This window comes from Anopheles merus, chromosome 3R (assembly GCF_017562075.2).
Source record: "Anopheles merus strain MAF chromosome 3R, AmerM5.1, whole genome shotgun sequence".
Classification (NCBI taxonomy): Eukaryota; Metazoa; Arthropoda; class Insecta; order Diptera; family Culicidae; genus Anopheles; species Anopheles merus.
The window spans coordinates 21,032,177-21,048,547 of NC_054084.1; the positions used below are offsets into that span (position 1 = coordinate 21,032,177).

The 16,371-nt window shown below is 45.9% G+C and overlaps 1 protein-coding gene across 13 annotated transcripts in view; it reads right to left on the reverse strand.

Annotated features, from left to right (window-relative positions):
- LOC121597614 (GATA zinc finger domain-containing protein 16) overlaps positions 1-16,371 on the reverse strand; it is a 245,487-nt gene that overhangs the window by 79,853 nt on the left and 149,263 nt on the right. For all 13 annotated transcript variants that reach the window (XM_041923501.1, XM_041923500.1, XM_041923492.1 and 10 more), the window contains exon 3: positions 5,927-6,079. In XM_041923501.1, coding sequence (XP_041779435.1) covers positions 5,927-6,079 — 153 coding nt within the window. The remainder of the gene's footprint in view (positions 1-5,926; positions 6,080-16,371) is intronic.

Sequence of the window (16,371 nt, forward strand, 5' to 3'; positions counted from 1 at the left end):
GCATTTCGGAAGGAGCTGAACCGAGGGTCGCCACCGTGAGGGTTTGCACACGATCGAGGTAGGTTTTAACAGCTCTGTTTTCCACCATCACCACGTGATGACCCGCGATGGAGGAGCACTTAATGAATCGAGAGCAATTAATTAATGCCGATAGGGTAGGAGGTGGGAGATCTCTTTATCGGGTACGATCGTTGGCATGGTTCGGAGGCAAAAGTCGTGTTACTATCACGGTGTGTTTCAAACTCCTGGGAAGCAAAACGTCCTCTTCTATCGCATTTTTATTCCTTATTTATCTCTTTAATAAGGAAAGGCATCATTCGGCACGACATTTTGCGCTACACTTTACGCAACGCGTCTTGAACAACAAGAAAAAATGAGCGTTCTTATCGGTCGCGACGGGTGAGAAATTAACCGATCCGAGGCAAGGTAATAACATTAAAAATGAAAACGTGACAAGTTCTCGCTGCTCGCGATGTTTTCTTCCTTCCTCCCGTGACCGCCGCCATCGTCTCCGGTTAAAAGTTTTACTGTCCCCCACAAAAAGCAGTGTGACAGGCCCGCCAATGCTTGGGGAGGGCATTAGGAGGCGAAAGGTTGCACCCGCGAGCTCTCACTCACAAGTGCCCGACTCTATTGGATAGCCATCGGAGGAGCTACGCAAAAATTTGAATGTACTCTACACCCTCTCCAGCACTTTCCAACTCCCAAAAGGTGCGTTAAGGGCCCACCAAATAAAGCGGAGGTTTTTTTTTATGTGCCCATTGTTCCCTCCGAAAAAGATCCAAATCTATCGCGCTCCTCCCACGCAACTGTGTCTCCCCCCCTCCTCCTCTTAACTGATATTTCTCTTTCCTTCTTACTCTGATAACATACACACACGGCGCAGCTACAAAGTCATTTAGGGCAACGTGGGGAAGCCCGGCAACGGTTTGGATGTAATTTTAATTAAATTTGATGACCGAACGCGTAGCGAAACCCTTTTTTCTTCAGAGTTCGGTACAGTTTGTGCCTGACACAGCACCGTCCCACAGCTTGTGCGAGGGGCTGGGGGGGAATGAGGCAACCTATTTTGCCTGATATTGCCCCTGGTGTTGACTAGACTGGACGGGGATTTCGAAACGGTCTCTCGGAACGAGCACCGGCAAGGAAAGGACCAGCGAACTGAAACGGTTTCACCATCTTTCGTCTGACGGATGGTGAACTCCAAAAATTTAGCCATTTTCTGTGTACTTGTGCCCTTTCTTTAATGTGTTTTTTTACTATTGCGGGTTTCGTTCATTTTTCATCTCGCTTGCTTGTTTTTAAAACAAGTATCGAGTGTACAATCTCTCTCTCTCTCTCTCTCTCTCTCTCTCTCTCTCTCTCTCTCCCTTCTTCGTATTTTGTTTATTTGATCGTGTCCAGTGAGTTGGTAGAGGTGCTTCGTGATGGTTTCTGCTTGGTCATGTTTCGGGGCAGATGATGTTAGCCCCAAGCAGGACGATGCGAGCGAACGTCGCCATTCGACGAGGGGGAGGCGGAAAGATACCGTGAATAATGTTACCGACTGATCGGGATAAGATTGTGGAGGTAATTTCGGGCCCGGTTTATTATATTCAAATCGAGCGTTCGGTCCTCCAATATCGCCAACATCTGCCACCTGAGCAAAAGGTGTTAAAAAGGTGTTTGAATGTGTGCATGTGAAGAAAGGATGATCCAATGTTTACGGTTGGAGCATTGATCAATAGAGAAAATTGTTTAAAATAGCTTTTCTTCGAATGTTTGATAAGTTTGATACATTTTAATTTGGTTAAATTTTATAGTTCACTAATGGAAATTAGAACATCCTAACGTACCTTTGAAAACATCTTACAAACGATTATTAAGTCTACTTTTACCTCAATGTGCTGTCAGTGATACTCTACAAATAAACAGAAACAAACTATCAACTAATGAGAATTGCAAATAGTATACTAATTGGTCTGCTCAAACTCCATTGGACATAAACACCCAAACATGTACGGTGGGAAAAAAACGGTATTGGATAGGCTTTGCCGAACCGATATGTCGAGTATGCAATCGACCCGAGGTGTTGCATATTGTACCCAGGGAACAGCCGGTACCAGAAGTCCAACTGAGGTGAGTAAATTTTCAATTAATATGCAAATCGAACTCACTCCCGAGCAACTGTCCGCTTCCTTTAGCTTTACGCGTCTGGGCAGGCAGGCGGGTTGGGCTCAATCCCTTCAGCTATTACTGGTCATTGCCATCTGAGCGTGAGGGTTTTCGATGGATCGTGAAGCAGGAAAACAAAGATGCTAAATAGACTACGGAAGCGTGGACTTCACAGTAGATCCCTATACGGAGAAACTGAATTTGTTAATAAAGGAAAAATAGCGGCAAATCAACGATAAACAAGGGAGATCGTTTGAGATTGCGTCGGAAATAAAAATACTTATGAACGCATTTGGAGAGGGTTAAACGTTTAATAATTCGTCCTAAGTGGATTTTTTATCATTCCCATTTTAAACTGTACACAGACAATAAAGCACTCAACTTCTCAAACTGTCAAGACAAAAAAAGCGGAATCAACTGTACTGTTGGCCCTATGATACTGCGGCGCATTATCGTCATTGCTTACGTAACCGTTGCTATCGAAGTGGGAGCGTTGGCCCCTTCAACGGCGTCAGTAAGATGACAGTTGTCTATATCACAAGTTATTGAAGAGGAAACAAATATTACAAAAAGAACAAGCCGAACCTGAGTGAAGCAACATAAACACACATTTCCAGCCGATTGGAGACATCTCGGTGAAGGCAACCTACAGCAAAAATATTGTTTTCATGCGGATCGAATCCGTCAAAGACAGAAAAAAACCCGAACGAAGATCGTGCAGCAGAGCAGAGTTGTTCTATCCATTTGACCACCCACACCCACACTCGCATTTCCTCCCGCGCACGGTACACATCAAAACATTGAATTATGATTAATGGTGTGCCATTTTTTGTTTTCCTCACTCGCAAGCACTAGCGCACTTTGGAGTTGCTGCATCTGGGGTTTATGCCCTCGCTTCTCCTGCCCGCTTCTCGAACATGATGGCCGGGAGATGATTTTGTGTCTTTATTGATTTCGAGAAATATATTCCGTGGAATGTCACACCCACTTGCGACGATGATTACCGCGCTAGGATGCCTAGACTCGCCGATGGGAAGAGGCGAAGGGTAAACGCAAAATGTAACGCAAACGTAAACTGGATCTAAACGTGAAGCGAGTGGATTTGGGACAATGAGAAGAAGGAAGAGGCGTCTGAAACGCGAAGGGCATACGGTGGTAGCTTAGAGGAGGGTTAGCGAGCTTGTTGGTGAGTCTTCGACGTTTGTGACGTTTCGGTTTCTCCCGTGCTTCGAAGCTACGGTTTATGTCATCGACAAATTTAAACGATTCATCATGTTATTGATAGCAGCAAAGACTGTCGAACGCAAAGACTGTGCAAGATGAATAAATAATAAAATCCGAAGATAGATCAATCTTTAGGGGAAAAATCTAATAGAATGTAAGATTTTTGAACATAAAAAATAAAGATTTCAATCCGAGTTACTCGATAGCGATGGCGATTGGTGAAAGTCCTGTCTAGCGGCTTAATTCAATAAATAAGATTTCAGACATCCCAAAATCATGAATGACTTTTTTGAACCTCATCAGGTTTGAATTTCTTTATAGTGAACCATCTTATTCACTGCTCCACAATTCTGAAGGAAATTTGATAAATCAAAATATGATTTCCGTACGTGATACGACAATCAACCATGGAATAGATTCCATACACCAGCACCGCGTACGAGAGGACGAGAAAAAGCTTCCCTTAAAGCGTTGGCAAACATTTGCGCAATAAATTTACCGTGTGCGCATACATCGTTTGCAATGCAAAGTGCAGTGAACCAACAAACGCTCACAGATATGCACATATTCACCCACAGCAGAGGAAGCAGTGTGCAGTAGATAGTGAGGAAATGGGAAAATAACGATTTCATAGTTTTCTGCGGTTTCTAAAGATGCTGCATCCTAGAACGCTGAATTTGCTCTCCCTAGCCACACAACATTCTGACCTTCCTACGTCCCGCTATGACTAATCCCTCGGAGAAGTGCATCGGAACAAAATCCCGAATACGAACGCTGCACCAAAGTGCCATCTCTGTCGCATAAACACACGTCAATGTGGCTCAATATTTGAAGAAGTGTCGCATCTTCCCCATCAACTTTCCAACCCGATATCTATGCTTTGTTGGGTTGATATGAAAGCTTGGGAGATGCTTTTTACGACAGTACACACTGTCACGACCCAACAAGAACAACCCGTTGAAGATTGTTACACTCATATAGCCGCCGCTTTGCTTTGCCCGTTCCGTTTTGCTTTAGGAAACCCATAAAAGGTGCCAAAGAAACAAATCATCGCGCACCAGCCCCGAGACAAAGAACCCGACAACTGCTCCGACACATCCAGTGGGACTACGGTTTGACTTTGCTGCACGATCCAGCTTTGCAACTCTTGCCGCTCCCGCCTCCCGCTGCCGGTCAGAGAAAATTGAATGTTGCAGAACGGTGGTGTTTCGCGGCAACAAGCACTGACCCGGGAAATGGATGAAGGATGGATGAAAGTATGATATTCAAATGATGCATATTTACATGTTGTTTGTATTTATACATCACTCTCGTCTGTCGCAACCTAACCCAAAGGAGAGAAGGAAAGGGGTACCCCGAGCGGGATTGCATTAGGTTGTGCACTATCGCATGCAAAACGGTCCGCTTTCCGCCTGTTCCTCCTACTCCGCCCCAGCAGTGATAGTTATTTATTTATTTACGTTCTAACGTTCATTGCGCCCGGGCTAACAATTTCGCTCGACCGGTTGCTGCAACAACGTGCAGCAAAACGGTTTCCTGACACGGTCTTTGTCCGCGAGATTTGCTGCGTTTGATAATGCAATTTGCGCCTGGCGCCAGCTCATCACCATTGCTAAAGCGGTTAACGCTCCTTTGGTGGATTGTAACAGTTCGCGAAGGGCAAGAGCGATACAATATTAGTTTAATATAAATACATGAAGAGCTAGCAAAGGATTACGCATACAATATTGCATTAGTTGTAAATTTCCATTCATATTTTCGCAAATAAAAGAAAGTTCTCTCTAGGTTTTGTTTTTTTAAACGCGGGAGCTCCAAAACACCCCGATGATCGATTTTTCCTAACATACTTCGCGATAAATCCAAAACAGTGGTAGTAACACATCATCAATCAATCTAAGGACATCGTAACATAGAAGCAAAGTGAGTGAAGCTAAATAAACCTCCTCGAAAGAGGTCAAATGTGGCATCTTGATGTACACGTCGATACACCAATACACACCTTCAGAAAATTAGGACAACGCTAACGCTCGAAGTGGCTTTGGTGTATTATCAAAATCGTTCCCCGCTATTAACGTCCCCAGCCTTCCCGCATTGTCAGATATCCGTCGGCAATGTCCTAGATCCTTAGCATAATGTTTCACCATTCCGAACACGCGAACGCAATTTACTTCTGATTGAGTTTAGTCGATAGTCGGCAGTCTGATATGTTACGACCCCGGGGCGCTCCGGGGCCAACAAAATGTTGCAGAGGTTTTGTGGTGTTTTGGGAACAAAGACGTCAATTGCTACACTTGCAGTGATCCGTGATAAATTATGAAAAGTTGTTTAGAGCCGAATATAATATGGTGATTTCTCTTTCACTCATTGGTAGGGAAGAACTTAACGCAACATACTTCTACTGTGGAGTTTAAATAAACTGAAACCCTTTGCATGAGATTTCAACTGCGTTGCAATAAGTTGACACTCTCTACAGAAGCGACATCTACCGTGTAATTGTGATTTATTGGGGTCTTCAATGCCCGAATCAGTTCATTCGTTCCGGACTTACCTCTTCACTTCCAGCAAGTGCTGCCGTATAGCTGAGGTAGCTCTGGAGCGATTTCTGCGTCCTGTGAGCCACCCGACGGAACCGATGGCAGGATTCGAGCTGATCACGACAGGAACTACACACCACCGTTGGTAAACCATCCTCTGGTGCGATCTGTAAAAAGTCACAAAGAAGAAAAAAAACAAGAAATGATGAAAACGGAAACAACAATTAGTACACGCACAAATCGGAAAGCGAAAGAAGCGAGAGACGCGGCATGAAACAATCTGCAGGACAGGGCACGTTCACAAACGGTACGAGAGTTCAAGACATATGGGTCCATTAAGTTACACCCATCAACGACGCTCTGGCACTATGAAGATGTTGCAGCTATGTACTTAATCACGGCAGCATTCCAGCAATACCGTGGCGTGGTGGTGATGGTGGTCGTAACGAGACATGACAAGCTCACCGATGCTCACCGATGCTCTGTGGTGCACCAAGGAAAGGAAAGATGCCAAGACGACAAACGTACCGAAACGAACAAACAGCGGGACAGAGAGATTCAGGACGGTTCAGCCAAACAGGTTTTTCCTGATCTCGTCAAAGGTTTGTTCTTTCAATCGGATCGGTTCGGACGTATTCTCGGGCGAGAGTGCTGGTACGGATGGGGTGACGGGTTGAAAGGTGTTAAAAATCGTTCGAGATCTTTAAACACTGGTGATAGGTGGCGGATGTTTCACTCAGGAAACATCCAAGAACCGATACCGCAAGGAAGAAATGTACCGTGAGACCAATGAAATAAAAAAAAAACGACAGCAGTTTCAAACTCCAAGAAAATAGTCCGTTTCTCACCTCTATCGGAAAAAGGAATACTTTGAGCGTTTGTTTTCATTTTCACATACCTCTTCCTCCAAGGCACGAGAAATACCCATCTGTGCTGAGGCACTGAGGCAAAGAAAACCATCGAAAAACAAGATAAACTCTTCCAACCGGCGAGCACAAATTGAATAATGGCAATAATTTTAATCGAGTTAATCAGAAAATGAAACAAAATCACTCCAAACCGAGGCCCCAATGAAGTAGTGCGGGGCTTGCCGCTTTGCTGCCTCCCTCTCGCTGTTTGCTTTTGCGTGAAATTGTGGAAAAACGTACCGAACACGGTGAGCGAAAACGAAAACGGGTGGGAATAGCATTCCCATCGTCCATGCATTCGGTACGTGCGTTTCGCCTCTCGTGGCCTGGTCTAATGTGTGAGTGGCGCAAACGAGAGGAAAAAAAAAGTGAGAGTGTGAAGAAAAATCGGACAAAACTGCACAATTACGCTGGCGCTCGTGGGCCACGCTCGCGCTATGTTGGAATAGTTCAATGCTGCTGCTGCTGCTACTGCTGTTACTACTAACACTAATGCTGATGGATGGATGGATAGGCTTCCATATCGATCGCAGCTGATTGGTAATTGCATAATGCGCTAGCCGATTTCAAAAGAGATTACAAAAAAGCGCCGTGAAATTATTGAGCCTACGTGATCGTGATGGGAGAAGATTATTGAAGGTTTTCGTGGTGTCCGAGAGAGCAATCGATGCTTGGAATGATTCTTTTTCCCTAATCTTAGACAAAATCAAACAACGTTCCTGTCCGATGGTATATGTGTGTGTGTGTGCTTGTTACATTTCCATTGAACTCTTATTTGGGAGAGTAGTTATTATAAGTAAGAATTAAAGTGTACCGACTCGTTCAAAAACCCGATATTTCTGTCTTTCTACAGCATCAACCCACACATTCTTAAAATATATAAAAGATCCAAAGTTATCACCTGGGAATCGGGCTATAAAAATCACTTCTTCTGATTGATTGCAAATCCGCACGGAAAAGGTCAGCCTCAGCAACAGTTCCATTGACATAAAGAGTCGTAAAACCCTGCTCCCCTGTTGACTGTGTGTCCGTGAGTCATTTCCATTCTGCATACAGTCGTCGCGGCGACGACAGACGAGCGACAAGATGCAGATTTGACGACCCCATTCGACTCGCGTTGCATTGTGAGCTCGCTGCAAGTTCTCAGGTCAATCTATAATCTGCGCCAGGGAATGGCTTTACCGTATCGCAACCCTACCATCTCTCGCAAGGAGAGCACGGAGGAGAGGTCACTCATCTCGGCAATGGCCACTTTAAACCACAACGACCCGAACGGCTTGTACGCGGGGTGTGGACTTCTCGTAAAACTTTCAATTTTGCTTTGTTTAAAGCTGTGCGTGTGCTTGTCGATTTCCTGAAAAGATCTTTTCTTTTTTTGTCTCTCTTCGGTAGAGGAATTTTCAAACTAAATAATAGCACCACCTTTCCTATCACGGTCACGGCATACCGGGCCCCGGATTCAATTGCCTACATTTGCACATGATTTAACGTGCAATGGAACCATTTTCCAGATTAAATGTCGCCGGTATTTCGCGCTCAATCTCGCACCGCGGGCACATGGAACACATAGCGGTACGGAATTATTATTTTCAACTCAACTTTCTTTTTCGCGAATGGGTGCGGACACTGGTGCAACTACGGTGCGGCAAACAAAAACACAACCTCCGTGGCATACGGTGAGGCAATAAAGCAGATATAGATATGGGGGGAAGAAATCAATTTCAAATGGCAAAAGATTGAATGTCAGCTGAGATCGTGGACGGAGCAAAAACCCCAAGCCCAACGACTTGCCAGCATCCTATCATCGTCCGGGATCGTCGCGCTTGTGCGACGACCTGGAGCAAACGAAAGAGCAACCGCAAACTGCTCGACTTGCACCGTGTGTCTTTCTGCAGTGTGCAGCAACTAGCAAGACTGGCGGCAAACAAGCGTCGGGAAGGACCATAAATCTTCCATCGATTAATTGATAACTGTGCGGAGGTGAAATAATAACACGCTGCTGATGCTATTCCGTACGCGAGTTGTGGCGCCAAGGGAACGAGATGGAGCGAAGAAAAGGAATAGTTTTCCTTTGAGATACTGCACTGGAAGGAGTCGTTTATGTTGGGGCTCAGTGAGGTAAACATGGTTTTTCTTCATAACGAAACAGGGCAAAATATGAAGGGATATCAAATGCATGTCAGTTGGGCAATAGTTTTGTCAACATGATGCCAGTAAAACACGACATTATTAGGGGTTCTGTGTAATCGTGCACTGGTCTTATTTATCTTTTGATGCAGTCTCCTCGGATGATGGTCACGGCAATTGCGTCGGAGCAAGATTGAGTCGTGCCGTGACAGATGAGAATCACACAAGCAGACTCCACGCTGGACAAAGCCATAAAAACTAACTCCAATAAACTGTGCAATGCATTGATTAACCTTTGCTTTCGTGATCGACACAATCGAATGTTGCTAATTGACAGCCAAGCTTTGTCCAAGCAGACACGTTTAGTCCCACGGGAACTTGTGAGAGTTGAAACCAAACTTTCTAGATGGTGATTTCTCTCCAACAAAACGGATCATTATTATTAATATTTTTTTTAAAGATCACTCAATATTCCAAGCTATATGTTCATCTTCGTTCTCTTTCAAATAAACTGGCTACTTGAACGATAAGCTAATTGAAATCAGTTCGCAAATTGTTACCAGCAGCATACGGTCTTAGAACAAACATAGCGATTCTGATGATCTAATTTTAATGGTAAACAATAAAATTAAACTTCCACCTCAGAATTTAGAACGGAAGCGGAAAATTATCCAAACCGCAAACATAATCCCCCGGTTGCACCATCCCCGCACGGCACAAACAATGCGCATCGCCGTTGGTGTGCGATAATTTAATGATTGCCAGCATAATTGAACGCCAAATCCGGTTCGCGCGGACGGGCTGGTTGCCGTGGAGTTCCATCAATCAGAGTAATTCACAAACAGAGCCCATTTCCATGCACGTCCACCACAATCGACACACACACATCCACCCACTATCAATCGTTTCCGAATGATTTGACCCAAATTATTCAAAACCAATCTCTCTCTCTCTATCTCCATGCTTGCTTCTATAGGGCACGAGGGCTCCACCCTTTCCCAGTACCATGTTCGTACGTCACAAACATCGATAGCAGCCGGATTACCCGATGGCTCGAGATTTGTTCTCTCTAAAACTATGTCCAATGATTTTCCACACCATTTCACTGCCTGGTTGAGAGGCGATGGATTGGGATTTTGGTTCGTTTGAGGGACGAACGCCCAACCACCGGAAGGATACGACTGCTCTTCCAGCAAACCATTGGAATGAGGTTGGGAGGTATGGACGGAGAAAAATCTCCCTACTCCTACTCTGCACTGCCACATAAATGTGCCGGACAGGGCTGATTGCCGGCTTTCGATACTAATGGATCTTGCCTATTCTTCATGGTGCAGGCACTAAGGGCCCAAACGGCAGCGGACCAACCAACCGGAGAGGCACACCGTCCCCAGCAGTGCCAGTCTTGTTCGGATTTCATCAAACCGGTCATTCCAAATTTCCAAACAAACCCCAAACTAACTAGCCCGCCGCCCCATAACGATGGACCGGAACTGGCAGCACAGAAACCACACACACGCACACTCGTATGCTCTATTTTGATATTTTTGCTACACCACTCTACAGCACGGACCCACACACTCGCCTGTTGCTTCTTTCTTTGCATTTATCACGCGGGAGAAGGGAAAGGAGAAGGCGCGGCAACCCTAATCGAAAACATACAACACAGTGGCGGGCGCGCGCGCTCGCACTTTTGACCCATCAATCTTTCTCCCGCGAGACATTTGTTTCCTTGCCCGATGGTGTTTCAATCTTCCGCACCAGCGCAGCATCGCACGGAACGGGGTGAGTGAGTGGGTTTCCGGTAGCCGCTTGTTCCGAGATACAACCTCACCCAAACCTCGCTCCGGGATCGATTGAGACAGACGAAACCCAGAAAAATGGTTAGACAGTTCCTCCCGCGTTGATCCCATACACACACGCGCGCCCGGATCGACTTCCGAAACCTAAATCCCCGTACGAGGTTCGGGTTAGGTTAAACATCGCAAGCAACCGGAAGAGACGGGAGAGAGACGCACGCAATCGCGAGCTAAATGGATGCAAGATATTAAGATTTCCAATAAAACATACACAACCAGACAAACAAACCGAAAGCCCATCAACCGAAATGAAAACATTATAAAGAGCTCCCCCTTTCTGAGGTTGAGACGGAGAGAGAAGTATACAATCACCAGAGTGCGGGCGAGCACCCAGAGGAAGTTGTCGCTCGTCCGAAGGAAATCAATAAACATCGCTCGGCGCTCTAGAAGGAAAAGCGGGCACTGCGCTTTCCTTTAGGTAGCCCGCGGAACTCGGCAAAGGAAACGACAAAACCATCCACTCACGCAGCAACAATTCATAAGTCATCAGCATTTGGCACCAGAAGCAGTAAGGGGGATTATGAGTAGTAGTAAAACCCTCCCCGAAAGGTTTTGTGGAGAACGATTTGGAGACAACGGGGACGCATAACTTCCCCCCCTTCTTTCCGGTCGATTGGCGAGTGGATTTTGAAGTTCCACTTTGAATAAGGTGTGCTGGAGTAGTACTCATTTGAATGGCAAATCTTGTGTTGCAAATTCAAAGATTGCTTGTTGTAGTAGGGAGCTATCGATCGTTCAATTTAATGCTACCGTAGGGAAAGCGTGTGTGTGTGGCACCTACCTTCCTATGACCGGGCTTTGGAAGCGAACGGTTTGAATTTACCAGGAACCGATTAAAATACGCATATCTTAATAGATATATTTATGTTACACAGTGGTACCATGGTGGGTGTCTCCCTTCAATGTTCAATGTTACCATGCTTACTGATACACATGTGCCACTAGCGCCATCTATCTAGCGTTTGTCGGAAAGGCACCAGGGGAGCTATCTATCACTGCGGCGTACCCAAGCCGCTCTGTGGCACACATTAAGCCGGACGACTCTTGTTTGCACGGCCGTTACTAAGAGCCCGTACGATGGCTAGGCTAATGGACACACTCCTCCTCCTCCACTCTAGACGCATCCACTCGGCGAGCATATTAAAGCGTGAGAAAGTATCAACTCGTTCGCCTCAGATCGATCGAACGAGCCTCGAACGTCCCAAAATGCTGGATGATCTAGATACCCGGGAACGGATCGCAAGGCACGATCGCGAGTGGGTGGTAGACTGCGTTGCATTGACGATGGGAGGCCTACGAAACAGCCCTAGCCCTCATCCCCACGAACGATTACGTCTTGGACGGTGAATGTTTTCGATACCCAGCCGAGGGGGGGAGGAAGTCTCTCAGTCCTACTTCGTCACTTTATCACTATCTTGCATCTGTCCCTTTTTTGTAGCTTGTTGTTTCTGTGCTTGTTAGAAGAGGGTAAAAAGAACACACACACACAACAATCCAAATTCACACACTGCAATCGCTACGGTGCACACGCCGAGTGCTCCAACTGCTAAAAGTAGCTCCGGCGGTGCACGAAACCTTCTTGGGCGGCTCTTCGTGACACATACACAAGACACGCACGCTGCTCAACGATCGGTCTCCCTGCTGTCGATGTGCGATCGTTCCGATTTTTTTGCCTTCTTTTACTTCTACCTCGATCGGTGCTGTGGAGGGAGCACTAGTGATTTAGCAATTTAAATTTAATTAATAGATTTCTCATCGTAAATTATGAAAATTAATTAAGGCCCTCTCGTCGGACCGGCGCTCTCTCTCTCTCTCTCTCTCTCCCTCTCTCTCTTGCGTTGTATCTCACCGTGCAACTTTGTTCCGATCTTGTACCGAGAGCAGAGCGGGCGAGCAATTATGATCACCTTTTTGCCTAACGCAACATTAGCGCAAAGGGCGTTGCAGCGAGCGAAGTAACGCTCGTCTTAACCGAGCGGGCAATGTCGACGCGATGAAAGGATTCAGAATAATTTACGAGAGCACTTAACAGCACAGACTGGTCACACGGCGAGGGCGGCAGCGGGCCGGTAGAAGCCAGCCAAGATAAATATTGACATTCTGTTCAACGGACCAATGCCGATAGGTATCGATTAGCAGAGTTCGATTGATTTATCAGTCGTTTGTGTCGTTGGATGTGGTATGATTTAAATAATTAATAATGTAACAGATTTTCAGCATCAGTGGCTCATTCGAGGGGGAATGTAAAGGAAGCCCCTGCATTAAAGAGATGTTAAACCTGTGTACTATTAAGACAAACATTGATCGAATCGATCTTCCCATCATCGATCTACAACCCACATTTTGCTGCACTGCCCATCCTTATGCAACATCCTGGCGTTATGCTGGACGACATATCCCTGGTGCGCCACACCTTCTCGACCGGGGCGTGCGCGTTTTCTGCTCGAACCCAATCATTAAGATAATAAATTATAAATTAATAATCGCACGTCGCCAAATTACATGGGCCCGCGTGAACCGCCCGCCGGTGCAGCCCGGTCGGTGCACCAAAGTGGGGAGCGCGCGCTCCTCATCTGGTGCCCGGTTGCAGCACACATTTGGTGGGCACACCGAGACTGGATGAATCATGCGATCCCGGTGTGCGAACGAGATACGATACGAACAACAACAACGTTGCGAAAGGCGCCAGTGGAGGGTTTTTTGCTCCTGCTGTTTGTGTTGTTGCACCCTGGTGCAGCACTGGGACCACGACCTGCCACCGACATTTGCCGGAGCGAGAATGTTGAGAAAGAAATGCGTTTTAAATTATGTTTACTTTGGGAAGCGCGTGCGTTGGCAACCAGCAGCAGAGCACGTAGCAGCAGAGCGGATTGGGATGGAAAATAAAAAGCTTAACTTCGTTTATCTACAAACATGATGGACGTTTTTTTTTTGTATGATCTCTTCATTCTTTCAATTTAAAGCAGTTCACGCAAAGCAACACAATCAATTCAACTTTTCTTAATGAAATGTCATAAACACGACTAGATATGACTTACTATGAACAAAGGATTGAAACAAATTATTTGTAGTTCAATTTTCAATATAATATTTTCAATTCAATTTTCAATATGAGTTTTACATTTGCTTTCCCATTTTTAAATTTAGTCCTTCGAACCGGATTCTTAAATATAAGCCATGCAGGTAGTCCAAATTTTGCAACAGTTTAACAATCTTCAGCAATTAATCGATCATTTATCCAGTTACAGCAGCAAACCGTAAAGCTTTATTCAAATTAAACTCATTAAACAAACGACTTCAACACTCTGGAACAACCGCAGCACACCGACACGCACACCACCGGGGGCCAAGCCTCGCCTTTCACTCCCAATTAACACATCATTTTTGCATACCAAATCGAACCCGTACCGCGCTCCCTCGAGGTCTGCGCATCATCATCGCCCCCCGGCAGCGGGCGGACATTATGATCGCGCGCGAACGCCGGACACACGCGAACACACACACACACACCCTGCAGCAGCATAATGATGTGATCATCGCAATCGGACGTGCGCTGCGTTATATGCTGTCAACCTCCCGAGACACACACGGTAGCAGCGTTACTAACTGATGCTACAACGATGTTGTCGCCTCTTCTTTTCTCCGTTTTTTTATTTCCTTCCTCCACAGCCAGACACATCCCCCGTTGCGAGACTCGGCTTATAAGCTGTACACAATCACATACAGGCACACACACTGACTTTTCTTTACCATTTTTTTCTGCCCTGTGGCCACCCCAAATGAGCCCATCATCGCGAGTTGAGCATCGAAAATCAATCGATGTGATTATGCGGCAAGGTAAAGGAAATCACCAATAGCAGCAGCAGCAGCAGCAACAAAAAAAAAATACAGAGACAGACGTCTCAACGGAAGAGATCAGCCCCAGCTAGGGTGTTTCGGGTGAGGAGTATAATAGAGAAGAGGTACACAGACAAAAGCAACAACAACAAAAATTCCCTGAGACCGGTGGTCCACGGAAAACCTGTTTTAAAAAAATTATACAAAAAAAAAACGACAGAGAACAACGAAAACTCCATTCCTACATTTATCACACCACAAAAAGCCCACCGAGACAATGTGGTCGGGCGCGAGTGGAGTGGTCAACAGAGCTGCTTCTTTACAGCAAAACGCTCAAACGCAGACAAAATTTACATTTTAACATCGCTTCTGTGCGGCATCAAACTGGAAAGCCCTTCGTTTTCGAGCCTTACGCCTTCTCTCTGCCTTAAGTTTCTGTCTGCAATGCTACCGGCAGATTGGGTGGCGCTGATGATGGGACACTGTCGTCACAGTGCGCCACCCATTTTATACTTTGAGTAATGGCGATTGAATAAATCGCCTACTAGGGAGGATTCGACCCCTATCGCCCGGCGCTGGTGTAAACACCTTGGCAAAGGTCGGTTTTGAACGATGACCTATTACCTATTAACGAGGCATAAAACGATCCCCACAAATGGAGCAGTTTCCAGAGAATCGTCCCGGTAGCAAATGGTTGTAAACTTTACACGGGAATAATTTAATGAGCAAAAAAAGGTAACAAGTGCTACCAACGCGAGGCACTGTGAAGGGTGGAATAGGATCATTTTTTGACCCGTCCTGTTCCTAATAACCCCCTGCTTCATTGTGCGGTATCATGCGCGGTCGGGCAATAAATTTGCCACCACCAAGGGCGCAACACACCTACCAAACACGCTCAAGAAGAGAAACACCACCGCCATGCTCCGAAAGAGTTATTTTCGCTCGTTTAACCCGATTATTAGAGCATCTCGTTTGCTGTGTTTACTTTGCCCTCCGACCGTCCGACTTGAGGTCCGAAATTGCATATTGAAGAACAGGACCAGACCCCATTGTAAATCTTCAAACTTCTCTCACAGTTGTCAACAGTTGTGCTGTTCTTCGGTTTGATTCATGCCAATTGGGAAGGGAATAAGTAAACAGCTTAAAACCCTAAAGCCCTAACAAACAGAGAAAGAGAGCGAAAAACAGCACCAAGCAACAAAAGCCCTTTCCCGTGGGGCCCTGGGAATCCATTTAGGTTGGTTTTGCAACAACAACAAAAAAGCTGACAGTTATCTTCCAAAATTTCATGCCAGAACAACAGCAACAGAAGAATGAAAAAAAAACCTTGTCATTGTCATCGCAAAACCTCCGGGCGAGAAGGAACCGACGAAGACAAGACCCCCGAAATAAAATCACAACCCTCAAGGCACATTGGGGAGCCGACCTCGGGTTGTGATTCCTCCTCTTTTCTGTTTGCTTCCGATCGTTTAATGATAAGCCCTTTTACTTCGGGGCTCAAGTCCCGAAAGTAATATCATCCATCGACGATAGTTTATCACCGCCCGATAGCAATCATTTTCCGCGATGGATCATTTCCGGCCCGCGCGAACGAACGCAGTGGCCCACCATCCCTTGCTTTTCAACGTCATGTCACCGGGCGCCTTTTGCCCGAAAAACCCTTCGGGGCATCATTTTGCCATTGGTTCAACAAGCCTGGCCGTTGTTTGAATGGCGGGAATTTTATGCCTT